This window comes from Takifugu flavidus, chromosome 4 (genome assembly GCF_003711565.1).
Source record: "Takifugu flavidus isolate HTHZ2018 chromosome 4, ASM371156v2, whole genome shotgun sequence".
Taxonomy (NCBI): Eukaryota; Metazoa; Chordata; class Actinopteri; order Tetraodontiformes; family Tetraodontidae; genus Takifugu; species Takifugu flavidus.
In genome coordinates this window covers 8,256,751-8,278,880 of record NC_079523.1, presented here as the reverse complement: position 1 = coordinate 8,278,880, position 22,130 = coordinate 8,256,751, and the positions used below count along the sequence as shown (strand labels likewise).

Sequence of the window (22,130 nt, the reverse complement as noted above, 5' to 3'; positions counted from 1 at the left end):
TTGGTCTCCTTTGTGTTTACCTGGATGTGTGTGTGTGTGTGTGTGTGTGTGTGTGTTGTGTGTGTGTGTGTGTGTGTGTGTGTGTGTGTGTGTGTGTGTGTGAGACATCAGCTGAGCTCTGCATTTAGCCAACAAAAATATGTCAGTTCATAACGTAGCATTTGGTTTTCATTAATATAAATAAATTTACATGTTCTGCCACTTAGTCAACCAGTAATACTTTAGCACTAGAACTGATGTCAGGAAACATCTTAGGGGGACACAACGTGTGCATGCATCCTCAAGCTCATCAGTGGAATCAGAACGGTCACTGTTTCACTGCTGGGCATTTGATGCCGGAGCGATGAGAGATCGGACATCCCACTCATGAGACACAGATTGAACCCGTGTCTGGTTGCAGCTTTAGGAATTCCGTGCAATGACTGCGGAAGAGCACGTCTAAATCTCCCTGGCACGGTGCAAACAAAGGGGGTAAACTGGCTGGTGGAGGATGGATGCATCCGCTCTGCTTTAAATTACACATCAGGACAGATGAGCTGATTCAGTTCTTACCAGCAGCGCTGTTGGAGGTATGTCAAACACGCCTATGGCATGTCCATTCAGTCCAGACAGATTTCAAATACGCCTAAAACACGTTACAGGAGTCTGGAGGAGCTATCAAATATCTGCATAATCTGCGCATAATCTGATGTAAATTAGTCAAGACAGAAAATGATGCCACTTTGTGAAAGATGCATCCCCATTTTATATTCCGCAGAATGAGAACACTTTACTGTTCATTTGCAATTAAATGAAGCTAATTAAAAGCATTGCTAATCACAGGCATTAGCATCATTAATATCAAATAGTATTTAGACAGAAATTGATGCCAAATAAAGTGAGTACTCACATGAATGAACTTTTATTTACATTTAGGTAACTGTCAATCACATTTCGAACACTTGACAGACCAGAGCGGCTCGCCGAATATAAATAGAATATTTGGTATACGCGTTTGATTTACAGATTTAAACCAGCTCCAAAGTGCAATTTTATCGCCAGATTATATCACAGAGGCTCAGTTACATTGGAAATTCTCATCAGCATCTCATTACAAAATATACATCTTAAGAAAATCCGTGCCATCTGGAATCCAAAATAGGACTATCGGGTTTCACAGTGTGGTCTTGGGTGGTTGTTTGGCGGCTGCGCATCATCCCTCAAATATTCTGCTGAAAGTTTGTGTTCTGGTTGTCCAGATTAGACCTTGGCATGTGCTATGGTTGTCCCCTCTGCTCCAGCTTGTCTCCTGAGGTGGCGGTCTTGGAGTTTTGTCCCCCCGTCGGTCTGCTGTCAGTCAGAGTGGACGAGGTGGCGGCTCAGGCGCTGGTGTGTGGGAGAGCTTTGTGACACTCTGCTCATCTTCTCCTTTGATCCCCTAATTGATTGACTACAGGAGCAGAGGATAAACAGAGCCAAAAAGAGCCGATTCCACTCGCCTCTCTGGAGCAGTTTAGATAAAGTGCAGGGGCCCGGGCTCTCCGTACCTCCTCTCCCTCCTCTATATGGACATGTGGCCATTGAAGGTGGCTCTGTGCCACGGTAGCTTAGCTTGTGGGCTGTGTCCTCAGGCCCGGGGTTTGTCTACTGCCCCTCTGCATAACTGGCGGGCAGTAATGGGTTTGTTTAGATCACAGGGATGGAAATGGAACTCCTGAGCCCCGCTGACGGGACCAGGAGGCCCTATCGCTCAGGAGGCAGCGATAGAGAAATCTCAGCCACCGCCCGGTCATACTGGCTTTCAGGGCCCAGCCCTGGAAGAGGCGCTGCGACTCACGTCTAATTTGGGGCCAGCCTCCCGAACCTGGCTACGCTGTCTGTCGTAAATAACCCACCGCTGAGGGGAAGGCACGCCGAGGAAAAATCTCCACAGAGAGGACTTTTAGAAAACAGGCCAAAAAAATGACTTTAGAATGATTTACACTAGATATGATAATTATATTCTAATTTTACAAATCTGTCTTCAGAAAGAGAGTTCAGAACCGTGTGCAGGTATGCTAAGAAATGATTAAGACATGCTCTGGGGGTCTTGGTTTTATTCTTTGAGATTATGTGTCACGGGGAGTAAAAAAGCTCCCAGCTGTCGCCATGAAAGCTCTTACAGTATAATAATCCCCCAAATCCTGTAATTATGCCAGCATACGCCGTGTACCTGAGCCTCAGCTTTGTGCTCGTCACCTCAAGGATCCCACTGACACAGACGCACAGCTTGGCGCGCATATATTCCCAAACCCGAGTGTGTTATTTTGCATAGGGAGAAAATCTTATTTTCGGAACATTTTAGGTGTTTTGAATTTCACGGTTACCCCTCTCAGGTATTAACCAAAGACAATCTCACAAGAAAAAAAAAAGCAGAATCCTAAATAAGGTGCTGTAAAATCTTAAATTCATTTGAGTGAATAAAATGTTTTCTTTATTTGGGACAACTTGATTTAGTTGTCTGTCGTATGCACAAATCCTGCGCACACACCTTAATTCCAGCCGACCTCAAAACAATAAATACCTGTAAAATAAAACAAAACAGATAAAGTTTGAGAAGAGATCAGGCTGTTAATCATTGTTAATCTAACCTTGAGTTCTATTCAAAATCTGAGCCATCTCTTTCTCTCTCTCTCAGAGTAATTAATATTAATAACAAAAATGGAAATGAGAGCAGTGGCGGCCATAAGTGAAGAACATGCTGGGTGCATTCAGTCAGGAGATTCATATATGAGCCCTTTCTCAGGAGAGGTGGGCTCCAAACAGGCGTGACGGCAGGGCATAGACCGCCATACACAGTGACAATTTTTCTAGATAATAGCCTATCACGCGGGATACAATTTAAATTAAAAAATGCAATTTTCACCTTGAAATGAACAAATGATTACAGTTTCTATACAAATTAAGGCATCCAGGCTGTGCCTCAGTACTGTGCCAAGGCCATGAAACCTGACATAATTACCATGAAATACATTTTCAAATATTTGTATTTTGTCCATCGCTTTAAAACATGCCACTCTGCCTTCTGCGGGTTTGTGATCTCACCTTCTGGGGGAAGTGTGGCAAAAAAAAAGAAGAAGAAGAGGAGAAAAAAAACGCCAGAGATGAAAAGCTCTTCAACAGGAGAGATAAAAATGGAGGGAAAAAAACAACCTCCCATACACACAGCAAATCGGCGCGGCCTCGGCTCAGCAGCCCCCGGAGCTATCTCTAAAAGCCAAATTACAGCTCCTTATCTAAGGAATCATATCTAGCCGTTATCTTCTCCTGAGATTGGCTCGTCTCTCTCTTATGCCTTGCGCTCATCGCTAGAAATGCTATTTATTCGTGATTACAGACAGCCTTTGAATAAAAGATGTTTGTGTTTGAGATCCAAAGTTTTCGGCAGATTCTGAACTCCTCAGATTCTTCAGAGGGTATTGAAGGCAGAACACCTTATTTGGCCAGCCTTGCTAGGGGTGGTCTACTGCGGAGAGATGGATGAAAGTGTAGCCGATGGGAAATATGAGACAAGACCTCAAAACTTCTCTGACGCTTCATATCGCATATGCTTTCAGAGGGGATTCATACTGAGATGAGGTGTCGAATTGACTCTAAATGCAGAACCTTATACTTGAAATACACAGCGGCACCGAGTTCTGGCAGGTATTTTGTAAAAAGCTGCCAAAAGCTGCAAAGTTGGGCTGTAGAGTTTCTCTCGCTATCTAAACTCTAAAATGAGGGTCAGGCGGTGATGTAAGGGCCACAGACATTAAAACGGGCCTCTGCTGCATCTTCCTTATCAGGTCACAGGACACATCCCTGCACACACATCTTTAAGCCAGAGTAATTGAGCATCTCCAATCAGCCATGCAGGCTTTGGAACTGTGGGAGGAAAACCAGACAGACACAGAGAGAACATGCAAACTTCACACACAACGTCCCCAAGCTGAGATTTACAACCCCGGAACTTTCGAAACATCAGCAGAGTCTCTGCAAAAGTCAGAGATGTTTAATTAACACGAATCTACTGAGCTTTTCCTGGTTTTGTAGCAGAAATCATGCAGTGAAGCTCCCATAATAGCCAGGCTCCCTGATTCTGATTGTTTTAACCTTGCTGTGGTTTATGTTTGTCCATCATTCCGAATCCATTGTTTTGTCTGATTTGACACTATTTCTTAGATTTTTCTGTCTTACCCTCGGGTGCTCAGGCTCAGAAATAATCGTTTGCATCGTATATATTTATTATTACATTATTTGTTTACTTATATTTATATATTTTATTTTCATCTCAGTGTTTCTGACTGCCCATATTAGTTTTTTTTAAATGAAAAGTTACAGCGTTTAAAGAGATGTCGAGCTAGTTAGTTAGCTCCTTGAGGTAGCAGATAATTGGTGTTTTTTGTGATGCGATTTAGGGAAATGCAACTTCAAACAGCATTTACATAAGCATCTCCATCACCAAACAATCATTCTATGGCATCATTACATAAATCTCTTTGATCAGAGCCGCAGAAGCATATTTTTCTACATTTTACCCCCAGTGTTGTTAGAACATCCGATGAAATGTCCTTTTAGAGCGGCAGAGCCAGAAATGACTCTTGACCCCTTTAACAAATTCAAAGGCTTATTTTGAAGTGCTTAAGACTCCGACTCCAGTCAAAGATGTCTTCTTGAGAGGATGTTTTTTATTTTTATTTTTTAAAAATCCTCCCTGTTTCTTCATTTCTTACCTTCGCTCTCTGTCCATCTGTTGAAGTCTCTCAGCCAGGGAAGCACACATCAGATTTCAATAGTTGACCTCTTAATGCCGAGGTCAGTGCTGCAGCGGCAGCGATTTCACACTCAAGATGAAAGGGAAATGAACACTGAGGATACTGGGGGTGACATGGGGCCCTGACCAGGCCAGCCATTGCCACTCTGACCGCTTCACTGCACCGGACTGGGATCTGAGAGGAGCTGAGGAGGAGGTGCTCAGATTGAGGTTAGCCACCTGTGTAACAATAGTTTTCCAAGTCGCCCGCCTAAGATGGCCGAGCACTGATTGGTTTTCAGCTGCGTGGTTACCTCAAAGTAAACTGTCGTGTTATTATTGATTTCTGATGCGGCACAGGAAAAGCAGACGCTCAGTCCTTCGCATGTCTCCCAGAATTGGCAGGTCAGGAGAATCGATGTGACCAAAACCGAACTTCTCACCGTCTCAGTGAAGGCCTTCTTTTTCTCCCCTCCCTTCCTCCGCCCGGGGCCATTTGAAACATCTCCTGATGCTTAGTGTCAGACCTCCAGCTGGCCTGCCCGGTTACAAGTGCTCATTACTGCTGCATTTCTCTGAGGCCATTATTGAATGAAGACTGAGACAAGGCCAGCAGTGAATGGACAGTCTGGTCCCGCCGCCCCGAGGCTGGAGCTCCTCGGAGTAATGTACCGCCTAAGTACCTGTCAGCTTCATAAAGGAGGGAGTAGACTGTGTAAATGTGTGTGTAAATAGAGTGTCAGATCAGGACCTCAGGGAGCAGAGGTGGGAAGTGTGTGCGCACGTGTGTGTGTGTGCGTGTGCGTGTGTGTGTGTGTGTGCGTGTGTGTGGATGATCTTTTGTTCACTGAGGCATAATGTAAGTGAGTGCATGTGCTTGCGAGAGTCACAATAATGATCATTTAACCCTCCTCAGCATTCCCTAGAGCTCCATGTTTCCCTCTTTAATGCCATGATGCTCTGGGCTCTCCCCCAGCCCAGCCCACCCCTCACCCCCTCTCTCTCCCTCTCTTCCCTCCCTCTCTCGCTCGCTCTCTCCCTCTCTGCTCCTCCTGGCTGGGCACAGTCGGGGTGCAGCTCCTTATTCATTCATGAGAGAAGCACCGGATAAATAAAAAGGTTCATTACTGTGCTAAAGTGTTACTAATGACATGTACCTGCCACTGAGCACCTCCGAAAATCTAATGTGACACACTAGAATGGAAAATCTATTCCGCCGCGCCGAGGCCTCCGATGGCGCCGGCGCACACTCTATGGAAATTTCTCTCCGCTTGCCCTCCATTTGTGTCTCCCTAAAACCAATATTTACAATCCCAGAGCTATTATGTCCTACTACGCCCTCTGTGCCTGCTGTTGTGACCTCCGCATTAGCTGAAAATTGGACTTTGCAAACTTAGCAGGGGAGGAGAGACTCTTCGCACAGATGAGAGGGGGCAGCACCAGGGGGGCTCAGCGTGAGGCGAGCACCGCTTCTCAACACCTTGCTGCCCCTGAAGTGGAGGTGATAACAGCCAAATGCCGAACAGAATATGGGTGTTTACCGGGCCGCTTTCTGTCATTTCCACTCCATCCTGGGAGATTTTAACTGTTTAATCATTAATCACCTTAGACAAAGCGCTAATAATAAAAGCTCAATTCTGAATCTTAATTTTTTTTTTTTTTTTAAACAACTAAATGATCCCTTGATTGCTTAGATAAGGGCTTAGATCAATGATAATGACTTTATATTTGTCATTTTAAAGCTAAACACAAAGACAAATGTGATTTTTAGATCAATACAATCTATTTATGAAGACAGCAGACCTCACAAATGCATTTATCTAGATATAAGTCAACGTATTCACAGGTATAATGATGTAAAGTGAATGCAAAGCGAAATAAGCTGAGCCCAAGTTCTATAAGTCATAGTTGCGGAACCATGGTTGCAGCTCTTCCTCCTGCAGCTAAAAGGACCTGTTGAATCTTTAAATGTTTCAGTATCTAATCAAATCTGCTGCTGAATTCAGCTGATTAATTCGTACGGCGGCAAACGAAATGTTCTGCCTTGTTTGTCATGTTTGTCAAGGACTGCTGTCAGACGGGAGGGGAAAGAAACGGAAGGGAAGTTCACTTACTTATATAGTAGAATATCGCCATTATAATCAGATAATTCTATCTAATCCAGACACTGTAAAAGTCTCACTTTGGCCATTTTTACATTACCTCTTGGGAAACCTTTGTGTTCAACATCGTATGATGGAAACTAGGAAGAAAAGAACCAAGTGTTCTTCCACTTATGCACCCATGTCAGCTGAGGCAGCCATGGCGGATAATAGCAGCTGGAATTAAAAGTCTCATAATGAAATGTTAAATGAGTTAAACGTTGAATGTTGTTATCTGCGACAGCCGTTTAATTATCCTCCTCCCTGATGCTGTGTACTGGCTCTATGAAGCACATTAGCCAAGTGGATGATTACATGTGCATGAGGAAGCTTCTCCATCAATCTGACTCAGCTGAGATGCATGATTATTTTCTCTCTGTATAGTCAAAATCAGATTTTTTTGAAAAAGAATATTTTTCATTTTTGGTCTATTTGCATCATGAGCCACAGTTTTTCAATTTATGGGTCAATATCCGAAACTAGCGACTGATTGAACCCACATTTGTCGCACCGTTTGTCCTTCAAAAGCCGGCTCAGCTGCTTATTCAGCAACCTGTTCAGTCTGTGATTGACTTTTCCCTCGGCGCCCCCGCAGCAGCTGAAGGTACCCGCCGCTTAAACCTGTTACTGTCAGCTTCTCACCTGGATCATAAGAGCTGCTGCTCGGAGCATGCAAACCAATATCCTGCTATTCTTCGCTCTGGATTCACAGCAATAGCTGCTCACAAAGAGCAGGCCAGACTGCGGCCCGTGTTATCTTATTGAGTTACCTGTAGCTAAGCTCTGAGCGGGCACACACAATGGCAGGCACTTAATGACAGCACAGGGCCTAACCCCTTGTCCTGGGCCTTTTCCTGAGCCTCATTTCCGTGCGGCGGCTGCCATTTCACAGCTGTTAGCCACAGACTCTCTTTGTCATGATTAAGGACAAATTAATAGATGCCTCCTGGTAATCAGCTTTCATTAGGGCTGTCAACCCGTCAGTGGCGCTCGCTCTGCCCCGGACACTGGGTGATCGCCTGCTAGTTGAGAGACACTGCCACTGCAGCCGCCGCCGCCGCCGCCTCCCAGCTGCTGTATTTGTGTATTTGCTGTGGCTAAAGTGTGGGTAACCAGTGCATTAGCACGCTCCTTCGTGGCACAAGTGCTTGTAGTTGGTGCATTAACAGTTCTCGGTGTGGAGCTGCAAGATGGAGGTCATCTCGGAAATGACATAAAGAGCAGTCTTTCTGCTGGGTGTAATTGGCCCCAGCATGCTGAAAATGGACTGTGAAATGTAAGGGGGGGGTCAAATAATTGATTTTCCCCTGAATGCAGAATCCAGGGCAGGGCTGTTTAGTGAGCAATTTACAAGAGCAGTTCAGCTCAGGCTGACTGGCATATCTGTTGAAAGTTCCCAGGGGCACAGGAAGAGATAACACACACCTGAGACCCTGGAGCAGATGGACAGCAGTCAGTGTGTGATGCAGAGGGCAGAGGCTCCACATCAAACTTACCTCCACACCAGTGCATATGCTGAGGACACACACACACACACACACACACACACACACACACACACACACGCACGAGAGAGAGACTCTCTCACTCTGAATGCTGGACTATTGTACAGTGAAATGGACTCTCACTTTGTCCACCTCTCTTTTGCTCTGTCCGTCTCTCTTCTCCTCCACTCTGTCTCTCTGCTGCATTTTTGGAATTGATGAAATAAACTCATCAGACTTCCAGCAAGTTTGGCATTGTGCAAGAGAGCTGAAGTCATTTCAGTATGTAGATTTTAGCCTTAAACCCATAACCGCGTTGCATGGTGCATGACCACCCCCACCTGCTGGAGAGAGAAGGCTGGGGTGTGCATGATGGGATAGCGACGTCTGTAAGACAGGATACGGCCTGGCCCTCTCAGCGTTTTTTTTCCCTTCTTCCTCTGCTGCAGCCCAAGGGAATTAAGACAAAAGTCTCATGTCAGATGGCATAATCTTGTGACAAAATAGCATGATATTTGCTGTGCCGAAACTGTGCCCAAACACATGCGCAAGCTAATTGAGACGAGCCATCTGCATGGGTAAATTGGTTTCACCTTCGATTCGCAGCGTTCCCTCAATAAAACGGTGAGTGAAGACTGTCACGACGCAGGACGTTTGTCATTTGAATTCACTGGGAACACAACGATCAGCTACTGTTGCTTTGTCCCTGAAAGACATTGATGTCAAAGATGTCGAGGAGCCATCTAGAGCTGGCATTTGTATGCCACACGTTCAGTTCTCCCGAGCGCTAAATTGCACAAAACAATCTTGAAGATCAATACCAGCATCACCACCCCACCACCACCACCAAATAAATAAATAACCCCAAAAAAAAACCCAACAACAATGCACACAAATCTCCATCCTCACCCCATATTGTGTTGGGGAGGGCCCCTGTGTTTGCATGAAGGTAATTACAGTGGGATTTGATGTTGTGTTGTATCCAGAATTCTCCAGCTTTAGATCAGGCTCAGGGTGCTCCACCCCATTAATACTCCATATGGGGAACCCAGCTGTGATCAGAATTGGAAGAGCGGGAGGAGAAATCGATTTCATTTGCAGGATTATTGATGTAACCGAGATGCAGTTTGTATGAAACATAAAGTCTCATTTCAGAGGTTATGGATAAAACTAGATTGAGCGGCTGGTTGTTTGTTTTATTCAATGAAACATTACAGAAACAGAGAAGTCAATATATACACTGCTGTAGCACCCTCAGCCGCACTGCAGCAAGTTACGGAGTTTGGAAAGATAGATAGATAGATAGATAGATAGATAGATAGATAGATAGATAGATAGATAGATAGATAGATAGATAGATAGATAGATAGATAGATAGATAGATAGATAGATAGATAGATAGATAGATAGATAGATAGATAGATAGATCGATAGATAGATAGATAGATAGATAGATAGATAGATAGATAGATTACATTGTGTTTTATAGAGAATACATTTATTTGAAAAAAACATCAAAACTTTAAACAAATCTGTTTATTACGCTGCAGGGGTTGCCGTCTGTTCTTTATGCCAGCATATAATTCCGGCATTTTACATCTTTCACTCGCTGCCAAACCTTCCCGTCCACCTGTTCCCCACATTTTTTACAAGGCTTTCATAAGTCAGGCCTGACGCGCAGGCGAGGTGATCGGCCATACATTAAAAACACCAGCAGACTTTCCCAGGGCTCGGATGGCCTGACAGCTGTATCTTTCAAGCGAACCCATCCCTCTTCCCTGTTATTCCTCCCTCTTTTCCTTCCCGCTCCGTGGCCAGTTTGAGCCCACAGTAGTTCCCACATGTATAACAGTAGCGTTCTGGGTGATGCCGAGCCAGACGGGATTTTTTTTTTTTTCCTTCTTGGTTCTCAAAATTCCATTGGTGACAAGATGAAGGTCAAGATGAGGTAAAGTTTTCACTGAATTATTTTTCCGGCTTGATTAGTCTATAAACACAATAAAACACCCTCTAGCAGGTGTGTGTCAAGTTATTCTTTTGTCATAAAATGTATTTTCCTATCATAAACCTGAAACGCGGAGGCCTTGTGGAGCAAATGTTCAGGGTCTTTCTTTTGATGGGCTGCGTAAATCAGCTTGCCTGTCACCTAGGGAAGTTTTATCACTGGACCAACTGGGCTGCAGCCTTTTTGTTAAAAATAAGAGAAGGAAATATTGCCTGCTCGCCATCCGCTTCTTTTCGCTGTTGACGCTCTTTGAAGGGTGCAGCAGGCTGTCACCGGCTCCCATAAGTATGTCATTCATTTTACACTTTACACAAGGACACACAAGCTGCGGCCCCCACCGTCAGTCCTCCCCTGAGCAACTCTGTTTACAGTGACAACAATTAGACGCTTAATAGTGGAGAATGTTGAGGATGATAAAGGAAATTGCAGAATTCCATCACAGAGCATTTGTATTTTGACAAGGGAGAAAGCTGAGCCAAGTAGGGGAAAAAAGAGAGAACATGCCATGTTTGAGCAGTGTCTGTGAGGGGCCGGTGTTTTGATTTGTGCCTGTGAGGAGGGAGTGGGGGGGGGGAGCGGGCCCCTGTCTGGAAGAAAGGGCCAAATCTCTGTTATGGAGCTTAGCTCTCCATCTATCCTAATAAAAAACACTTAAGCCAAACAGCCCTCTCCTGCTCTCCCAGCGTTGGATCCTGGGAGCTACCTGCAGGCCCTCCACAGAGCACTTTTAATAATGGCCCTCACCCCGAGCGGTGGGCTGTCCGTATCCCTGGCTCCCTGACAAAGGTCTACCATATGACAGGGAGGTGTGGTTTGGCTCCCTGCAGTGTCTGTTTTCAATAATGAGAAATTGTGCATTTTGGGGGTTTTTTGCGACCTTTACCGGTTTCGCCTAACCCGGTTCCTTTTTGTTTATCTCTTCCCTGTTCGCTCCCCACCCCCCCATCCCGTTTCTCATGACGCCATTCTTTGATGGTGTTTATGAAAGCAGTTTGAAGTGGTTTCCATCCGCCGCCATAATCCCTGTTTCTGCTCCACACAGACCCCGATGTGAATAAGCGGGAACGTAATGAAAGACTTGTGCTTTCAATGGCGTAAAACCGGAATAAAAAGTGGCATTTTTTATTTGTTTTGCCTCGTGTTTGATTCTTGGTAATGCAGACAATCAACAGGGTAGAGGAGTTAAGTGCATTATAAATTACTGAGAGGGAGCCACCTCGCTCTTGGAGCTCATCCTGATGCTGCTGCTGCCACTTTGGGTTATGTGAGGAGTAAAGTACTTTAGCGGAGACCGTGGAGCTGCTCCACAGCTCTCCTTTGCATATCAAATAAACAGCAGGGCACGATGGCGGTGCCAACCAAGACAGCCGCGCTACGCAGAATGTACACAGCGCTGCACACGTCTGTAGAGGTGCCATTGAAGTCCCCTGAATACCTCGTATGATACAGATCATAGTGACATATTGTCTGAGACTGAAGTGGCTTGTGTGTGAATATGTATAAAGTCCTGATGATTCAGGCGCTCAGCTTTACCTTCAGGATGCCACTTTTGATTAGAAGCACTGCAGGTGAATATGGTAATGAAAATAAAGTGACTTGTTGGGATGAAGGGTACACAAGAGGGATTTCAAATTAAAAGCGTAAGGCTTGCATGTTTACAAATTACACCGCGTTGATAAAAGTATGCATTCAAACGGTCCGTGCCTTTATTCACAGCAAAAGAAGAAAAAGAAAAGAAAAAGAGGATTTCCATGCTGAAAGGATGCTGTTTATAGCCCCCTATTCTGTGTGCTCAATCCGTAAGGTGAAGATCCATGACTTTTATTTTCAGGGGTCCAGCAAACAAACTGTTGTATGGATGTACTATTGATTTCACATTCACACGTCCGCTCTTTAAGAGACTATGGGATTGCCCATGAATCCCAAATCTGTGTGCTGCTCACAGTCTGTCAAGTTGACATCCACTCTCTTCTGTAAACTGGCGAGATTATTCACTCAACAGGATCGCTCCCCCTTTCATCCCGTGAACTACAGGCCAATCCGGCCGCTGACAGGCTGGTGATAGCATACAGATGGAAATGAAGGCGAGCGGGGAATGGTGCTGTTTGTCAAACACCGGGGAAAGCTTCTGGGTTAAAGGAGTAGCGGCTGATCTGCCAAACTGGGTCCTCCGCTTCACTTACTGGGAGATTTCAGCACTTGAAATCTGATACTTAACACAGTTATTCTGAGGGCCATATGGATGTCAGACGTATGATCTGAGTACCGTGGTTGTGTATGTTTTCAACGTGGCCACCCAGAAAAGGAGGAGAGCTATCAAAGCATTCAGGAATCCAGTGGCAAAAAGAAAACTTGAAAACAAAATATAACAACTAAAAACGCCCTGAAAACTTTCTCTGTCCTCATGAGAAAAGAGAAAATGGAGAAACACACTTTCATAGCTTTCATTGACTGTGTAATATATATTTTGAAAAAAATATAATTCCTGTCAAACGGCTGGAAGCAACAACCATTGTCTCCTCCGGATCACGATTCACAGCCGCTTGAATGAGACCAATTTAAGCTCCTTTTAAGATAATGAAAATAAATATCAGCGTCGATTTCTTCTTTTTACTGCCCTGTCTTTCACTGTCTTATCAGCACACAGAGCATTTCTCTCTTTCTTAAGGGTCGATTGAAAGGTCTCTCTCTTCTCCTGAGAATCAAGGCGGAGAAGATGCCTGGTCCTGGACTGATTCATGTCGCACACACTGGTGGGATGTTATGCATGGATAATTGATTGTCGAAGCAGCATGGCCACCGTTGGATCTTGATGGTGCTGCCGAAATGTCACCTCACTGATGTTACAGTGGCACGATATTAAAAAGGCTGGTCTCAAAGGCTTCCATCCACGCACGCTTCTCTCCCACTGTGTCTGGGAGAGGCAGCGCTGTTTGTCAGGCTTCTATTTCAGAGGGACAGATCTTGCATTTGCAACCTTATCTGTGCAGGACAGTGCTCCCATTTCCAGAAGTGCATTGAACATTTCCAATCATGGGGGTTTATCATTCTGCTTTTAAAATGGAAATCAAAACTTTAAGGATGGTGAAGGGGGATGGAAAACCTGACATAATTGCACAGGACTTATTTATAGGTAGTTTGTCTTGTCTGAAAGCCTGAAAAATTACACTCCTAAGCTGCAACTTCGCCGTCAATAAAGAACCCATCATTGCTGTGGGAACGTTTTCATACCAATTCATACGACTTTGTGAAAGAAAAATCATTTGAAAACATTTCAAACTTCCCCAGATGATGCGGCAGGCGTTTATATAAAAACGCCGGAGATTAAGTGGGTAGAATCCAGTTAATTTCAGAGTGAGGACGGTGCAGGGAAAGCCGAGCAGGGACTGGTAAACTGCCTTAATCTGCAAAGGCACACGCAGGTAAAAATAGACTACACCTGCACGCCTTTTTGCCACCATAATACTTTGCAGAGGGAGACCATTCAGCATCCATTTCCATTACTGCGGGGTGGAAAAAGAATGTTCTACCACTGGTTTAACGGGGCAAGATTGGGTACATTGTTCAAAGATTGCAGCGTAAACTGTTGCCGTCACCCTGTTGCACAGTGATACCTGTGCACGATGTTGCACCATGAATTTTTAAAGAATTCTTTTTCATTATGAGTTTTTAAAAAATGCAGTTTATCCTCAGAAAGGGGAGGTGACATTTTGATGGTGATAATATAATGTTTACGTTAAGCATTTGGTGTCATTGAGCGTTTGATTTTTTGAAAAGATGCTTTTTTTTCTGTGCACATCTCTGACACGCTGCCACAAAAGCAGGTTCCTCTTCTAGTAAAGTGTGGATGAACATGTTAGCGCTGCACTAACAGAACGTTGCGTCTCTCCTGCACAACAGCGCGTCGGTGCTGCTGTGTGAATCTTGGCTGGTGTGACAGAGGCGCATGCAAGCAGCTGAGAGAAGAACACCTAAAGCAGACAGAGGGGAACCGACTACAGGGAACCTGGAGAAAGGAGCATTAACAGCCACCGTATGTCGACATATTCTGGGGTCTCACGCGTAAATTTCATTACCCAACTCCCAAAATGGACCATCTAATAGATGTAAAGTGGCCTGAGACAGCTACCATGTGAAAAGCGAGCTGTCACGCTGGGGGTTTTTTCACGAAAAATGAGGGGTAGCAGCTGTTTGGTTCACCTGTCCGGTCCTGTACACGGCTCTCCATCAAACCAGAGGCTACTGTTCTCATGGGCCTGCACCCACAGACGGGTCCGCTCCCTGTAATCTCAGAGGTAACACTCCTACATAATCTGACAACATTTACAAGACCACAGTTCCATGTTTATCGCACTTGTACCATTACATGGTGTTCCGTTTGTATAAACCTCCTGGTTATAGTGGGAAAAATATATGAAATAAATCCATAAACTGCTATATTCTGGATGTAAAAGCACTTTCCTTTTCCCCCTGGTCTCTAAGTGGGCTGAATAAATTAAGAAAGCCACTTTCCTACTGGACTAGATTGTCATGTAGTCTAAACTAGGCACACAAGGTAATTTTCAAGCATTTTCTGGTTGGAGTTGTAACTTTCTGTTTACTGTGGGAAAGTCTTTAGCAGAAAAATATGCAGCGTGTATGTGATTGAATTAAATTAACTGTTTGCACATATGTTCCCTTGTTTAAAGGGGGAAAGTTACTACAGCTCTGCTTAAGCCTTGGATTATCTGTCTGCGTCCTCTGCCTCTTTAGCATCAATATGAATTCACCCACTCATAGTCTATCGCATATCCACAGAGCTCCCTGAGAGAGAGTGGACCTTAGGGAAGCCCAGGCACGGTGGTGGGGGGGTTCCGGCGAACAGGAGCACAGCTGAGCGGGGTTGCAGTTGAGCCCATGGGCATGGCCCTCTCGGTCTCTGGCAACCACTTTGCTAGGCACACAACACTAATCCTCCTTGTGTCTTTATTGCCCTCTGCACAGAGTAGCAGGCCAGGGCTGGGGGGTGGAGGGAGAGTGCATCGGGGGTGGGGGTAGCGGTGGCGTTGGTGATACCGGCATCGCCGCAGGGCCAATGTCAGCATCCCTATTCGAAGATAGGCAACATTGTATAACATTAAGGTATCTAGTAGAAACAAGCTGACAGCAAAATAGACTAAATAGCAATAAAGACAGTGAAATAGAAACAAAGTGTGTGTGTGTGTGTGTGTGTGTGTGTGTGTGTGTGTGTGTGTGTGTGTGTGGTGTGTGTGTGTGTGTGTGTGTGTGTCTGTCGGGGGGGTGGGGGGGCAGAGCAGCGCCTGCATTAACGGCAGGCCTGAAGAACTGCTGTCTGCCTGGGCAAAGCATGGATGTGCTCGGTCCGTGTGTAAACCGGGATCTCTTTGGATGAGTCTCGGGCTTTTAACAGACGCTGAGGCACAGGCCCGTTGCTTTATCTGGTTGGTAGCTTTGCAAGGAAAAGTTTCTGCTTCCTTCCTTGTGTTTTATTCTGTTTCTGAAACTATTTTTGCAAACACCCACAAAGGTCCAGCTCAAAGTTGGCTCACTCTACTGGCGCCACCGTGTGTCTGAGTGCGGCTGCGGCCTGCAGGCGCACAGGTGCATGAAATTCAATGTCACCTTCCACCCCCCCACCCCCCTCCCTGAATACCCCCCCCCCCCCCCCCCCCCCCCCCCCCCACTGTCCACCCCCAGCTGTCACCTGAGCTCTTGGCAGCATCAAGTAATAGCATCAAGATGCAATCAAGATTATATGCTTGTCCTTCATCCCACGTGCGCACTGTCATATGTGACACACACTGGATAAAATCTGTGCAAAAAAGGAGAGATAAAATGCTTCTAAATGTTAATTAGGGTTGTATTTTTAAACTGCGTTGATGCAAAGCATTAAAACTGCCACTGGATTATTGGTTAGAGGTAATTGGGTTAAATATAGTAGTGAATCTATAAAAAAACAAACATAATCTCGCACTGCAAAGTATTTTTAAAGCAGTTTGTATCATTCTTTCTCACTGGAGGATTTTTTCTAATGCAGCTGTGGGCCTGTATCTCAGCTGAACACAACCGCTGCTTGTAAGTGACATCCAAATTAGTAGTCTATTTCCATGTTTACACTGCTCCACATTCTTTGCGATTGTAACAGGATTACTTGGCGACAAATGTTAATTTGCAGAATTCCCTCATTTCAGTTTGAGGATTTTCTTTTCTTTCCGTTGCTGTCTTATATTAAAGAAGAAGAAGAAAAAAAACTTTCCGTATTCTTGTCTCCCCGGAGGTTTGATTACGGAAGCCCTTCAGGTTTGGGAGCAGACCTCTGCGAGGAGCCTGATAACACCAGGCGAGGCCTGCATGCATGCATGAGGGGAGACGGGAGAAATAATAAGAATAATACAGTGCAGAGGAATACACGGCGTTTCCACTATCCCCCAAAGACTTTATGTGATCATTATTTTATGGCGTCACACATATAAACCATGCCAATCTTCAAATAATATACGATTGATCGACTTTTCCAAAGCGCAATATTTAACCTCCCTGCAAAATAAAAGCAGCATTTTTAATGCGGCATTTCATCGAATCAATGCAAAATTTATAAACTTTTCACCTTTGTACCGTTATAAAATTAATATTTGGCTGTTGCTTTGACAGTCTACTGCAATGCCTGTTTTATATGTTTTCATGTATACCTTTTAATGGGAGCTATTTAAAAAGAATGGCTCTGTTTTGACCCTTTGTTTGCACGTCTTAACATAATTTGCCATTCTTGCAACTGTCACTAAAATATTTCCTCACCGAGATCCAGCATTTAATGATCGCGACGCAGGAAGATTTGGAAAACGCACATAAGTGAATTAATGTATGGAAATTTGCTCAACTGCCATCGCGGGTCTGGTTCCGTTGATCCCCCAGCTGCATATCTTGGTAATCACCGCTCTCTTGGATTCACTCTCAGGCACGCAATAAACAACCTTCTGCCAGCACCCCCTACGCTTTTGTCTAATCTGCCGTTTCACTGGGCTCTAGTTTGCTACACAAAAATCTAAGTGAATCTTTGAATGCACACAGGCACATTAACAAGGGCGGCTGCCTGCACACTGACGGCACAGACGTTAAATCTAGGATGCACCAAATAGATTCCCGAAATGCTGCTGCAGAAGGTAAACAGGCGGACGCTCCATGCTCGGATCCTCTGGTGCCTGCTGGTGTTTTTATTAATGAATAAATATTTAGACTTGATGTTAAAGACCGCATTAAAATGCAGAGTATAAATTCATTTTAACTAGTTCTGTGTGCCTTCTAGGTTGACTTTAACCAGTATTTCACAGGTTTATTTAACGTCAACTTCTAGACGCATAGGCAAGAATCTTTAGTCAATGGCGCCATCTGCTGGAAATAAATGAAAACGACCAGGGACGTATACCTGCATGTCACTCACAAGGAAAATAGTTATTTCTGTGCAATGTGTCTGGACTTTCTGTCTAATAACCTACTTTAATGATGTAGTGACCTACAATACTGGTAACTTGATATCCAACATCTTTTTTTTTCTATTAGTGACGTATTTTGGCAATTTAACATTATGGTCGAAATTCTCTAAACATAAAGCTACCTCTCTCTGACTTAGAGTTTACTAAATTGCCTTCATGTAAAGTAGTAATGAGGAACAAACTGTCTAAATTGTTTTGTTGTTTTATGTTGTTTACTAAAAGGTTTTTTAAAATACCTTAGTAGAAGAAAGGGCCAAAGCACCAGAAATACTGGAAATGCATGGTGATATCATGCTGCTTTGAATTAGCTGATTTCAACAAGATATTTAGCAAGATATTTTAAGATTATCTTCTTAATAAATGTGCATCGTATATTATGACATATTTAGAAACGGGTATAGTCCAAAGACGCACGGACGATAGAAACTGTCTGCACTTCCGGTTTCGTTGGCCTGCGTGTTCTACTCGAGACACAGTTTTCTCATTATCATCTCGTTTGAAGTGTTTATAAAAATCTCCAGCTCTTACTTTAGTGTCTGCGTGTTGTATGGGAATGATTGCAATCTGTGGACACATATAATTCCTCCAATAAAACGTATGATTCTGCTTCTAAACGTTGAGGGGCGGCGCTGTGACGACACCCACACGCAGAGATTAGAGGCGCAGAGGAAATGTTTTATTTGTCTCTGCAGATTTCTTTAGCACTATTTCCCACTCGTTGCACTGTGCAGTTTAACCATGGCCGCGAAAAGAGCATTAGTTATCCTGGCTAAAGGTGCAGAGGAGATGGAAACTGTCATCCCCGTGGACATCATGCGTAGAGCCGGGGTTTGTAACGCACCTGTCAGCTTGTTGATTTTATTAGCACTTAGCGTATCTAGCTAACAGTGCTACTTGTGATTGTTATTTAACAACTTAACATGAACTTTAAAACTTACCTTCAGTTAGTCTTCATAATTAATATGATTTAAGTTGTATTACCCATAAAACGTGCCGATCATGGGTTACATAATCCGTTAACATCGCCCAATGTGCTCGCTTATTTCACCCGTTAAGGTCTTGTCTGGTGACGTTCTTTTTTAGTTTATTTTTTCCCATCTACTGATATCTTATAGTCACCTTCGGTCGCATTCAGGGAATATATAAAGTTGCCAACGTGAGTTTGGATCCAGGTCATTTTAAATGTCAAAGTCTAACGTGGTTGCACTTCTCCGCCATTTGATCGCCTTCATAATAACGACCCATCAGCAGACAGGATGCCATGTCGGGATTTTGTGCTAATGCTGTCCTTCTGTTTTGCCCTGTCAAACGTGGAGATTGCGGTGACGGTTGCAGGTTTGACGGGAAAAGAGCCAGTTCAGTGCAGCAGAAACGTTGTCATTTGTCCTGATGCCAGCCTGGAGGATGCCAGCAAACAGGTTGGCAACATTAAAACAATAGTCTGGTTCATTTCTCACAGGTTTATTCTTCTTTATGTTCAATGTCTCAAATGGGGAATAAAGCACACATCTCACAATGCCTGATTATTGTGTTTTAGGGGCCTTATGATGTTGTTCTCCTGCCAGGAGGAATGCCAGGTGCTCAGAATCTGGCAGAGGTGAGAAATGGTCAGATAAATGACTTTAAAGTGTCAGTATCCTCTGTGAAAGATCCCCATGATAACACACTATTGCACCAGCCTGGGTGGGTTCAGAAAGATCTGTGCGTCCTGCTGTGGGTCACAGATTGTGCAGGGATGAAGGTGCCCTTTATAAATAAATGTCACTTTAATGTCTAAAAGGCTGCATAAAAATAGATTTCTTTCTATGAATTTAACATAGGAGGCTAACGGACGACATGCTTGCTGTTTTCAGACGTTTGTAGGGTTTATATGTTTCCATCTAGGTCTGGAGATTGAGGGCACAATAAGAAATGACGCAACCTGCAAAAGTAAATTCACCTGTTTTCCATGTCCTCTTTGTAGTCTGCTGCAGTAAAGGAGGTGCTGAAGGATCAGGATGGCAGGAGCGGTCTGATTGCAGCCATCTGTGCAGGTATACTTTGTGAATAACAACATTATGATTATACAAGGCTAAGGCCTAATATTGACATGCTTCTGTAGTAAAGTATGCCGGAGTGTGACCCCTTTATTATTGGTCTTATTTCTTTGGATTTATCCACCGTGAGGACTGTGGTGCTTGTTTTTGTGTCAAAATAAAATGGAGGTTTGTACTAACCTATAATATTGGATGGTATTTGATTAGGCGTGCTCTTGAAATAGTTTAATATGCACCTTTGCTGCTTCAACAGTTGAACCAGTTAAATAATTGTCATTATTCATTTGAGAATCCTTTTTTGGCATTTGGAATGAAAGGTTGAGGCTTTGATTAATATCTGTTCCCAGGTTTGCCCACAAGTGCTGACATTTTGCTAGACAACCTCCATATTGAGAGAAAGGACACTGAAGGACATTTTTAACAGGGACAGGAACCAATGCAGTGGTGTGGACTGAAGGATGTCCTAGAAAAGGAGTCAGATCCTCACAGGAATACACATTTTAATGAACCCGCAAGACCCACTGTTGTGACCCAACATGAAAAGAATTATCCTGATGTTTAGGACAATCAAACGGACCAAACCCACCACCAGAGAAATGGGTGGATGCACTAATGTACCTTTGTGTCCTCCTTTTAAGTTTTGAGCCATTTAATTTCTAAGGTCGTGTCCACGGAACTTTGGAAAACCAATTTTATTTTACGATTCATCGGATATCAGGAGGATGTCATAGCCTTTCTCTCCTCTCTGCCTCTCACAAGCTTTTCTGGTGTCCCCTGGGTGGGGAACCGGCTGTAACAGGAGAAGCTTGTTTTTGGCTGCCAGGCTCCTGTTCTGCCAGGCGAAAGTGTGATCTTTATACTGCACGGGAAGCCATCCAATGGGCATAATCGATAGCCTTCTATTAACAGTTTTCAAATGATCTCTCTGCAGTACTTGGGAATTGTTAATTCAGAGCTACCTCATAACTGCAGCCTTTCATCCATTGTTTTTTTAGACCTGCGGTGTAATTGGAAATGATTGTACGGCTCAAAATGAAGAGTTGTAGGATTAATAGAGCTGTTAAATCTACTTCTTCTTTTATACAGATGTTTATCTGACAAAGTCAGGTGACACTTTATAGGAGGAAATGGTGAAACGGGACCTAAATAGCTTTGCCCTTCTGCAGGTCCCACTGCTCTTCTGGCACATGGTATTGGATATGGCAGTACAGTGACGACACATCCTGCAATGAAGGACAAGATGATGACTGGAGGTAAATGAAAGGGGATAGAAGAGAAGGCAACTTAAATTGTTCATTTTATATAGTTTATTTTAAACACTAATACATGTAATTGTTTTAAAGGGCAGCAGGTGGTGCTATTTAGCTATAGTGGTCATTTAATAGTAAAACCGCTAAAGACAATCACAGGAGTCTGGCAAATGCAGTGATTTTTTTATAGGGAACTGACCACTTCGAATGATTATGCAAAATGTGTTGCACTTGCAACTCAACAGGATGTCTAATGATCATCCTTCAGTCCATAGCTGGAAGCACTTGCATTGTTGTGATTCTTACGGTATTGCTCTTTGCCTTTTTTTAGACCACTATAAATATTCAGAGGCTCGAGTACAGAAGGATGGACATTACATCACCAGCCGCGGGCCAGGCACCAGTTTTGAGTTCGCCTTGACAATAGTGGAAGAGCTCATGGGGGCAGAGGTTGCAGCACAAGTCAAAGCTCCTCTTATGATGAAAGACTGATTGTAGACGTCTTCGCTTAACTTGGCAGCATCAACACAAGATGGCTAAACGACTGTAGCTGGCACAAAGAATCAAAGTCAAATGAGACAAATGGTTTTCCCAGAGGAGATGCCGCTTCTGGTTCATTCATTCTGTGTTCATTTGTTCTCTTCATATGTCATTCTTGCATACTAATGAAAGATACCATTCTGCGACATAATGCGTATATCTTCTAAAGTGGCTCTAGAGATTAAAATTATTTTATTTAAATGCCCCACCCCCCCACTCAAATAGCTTCAGCTATTAAAACACTGCTGTGTCAAAGATGCGTCCGTCTCCACAGGTATATGTTGCCCGTAAGGTTCTTTTGCTAATTGAAGGTCATTATCTTGCAGCGGTTGTTGACAACTAAATATAGGCTATATCGTGTAATGCATTGTGAACAGTTTCGAACGCGGGAAGCAGAATCCAAACAGATTGGCAGACGTCACAGCCAATCAGAA

At 43.9% G+C, this 22,130-nt stretch overlaps 1 protein-coding gene across 1 annotated transcript; it reads left to right on the top strand.

Moving 5' to 3' along the window:
- The first annotated feature begins 18,504 nt into the window (after positions 1-18,504).
- park7 (parkinson protein 7) lies at positions 18,505-21,955 on the top strand. Its single transcript, XM_057031629.1, has 6 exons — positions 18,505-18,698; positions 19,187-19,288; positions 19,408-19,467; positions 19,834-19,903; positions 21,073-21,159; positions 21,488-21,955. Exons 1-6 carry the CDS (start codon positions 18,609-18,611, stop codon positions 21,646-21,648), a joined length of 570 nt encoding a protein of 189 aa, XP_056887609.1. The 5' UTR covers positions 18,505-18,608; the 3' UTR covers positions 21,649-21,955.
- Positions 21,956-22,130: the final 175 nt, after the last annotated feature.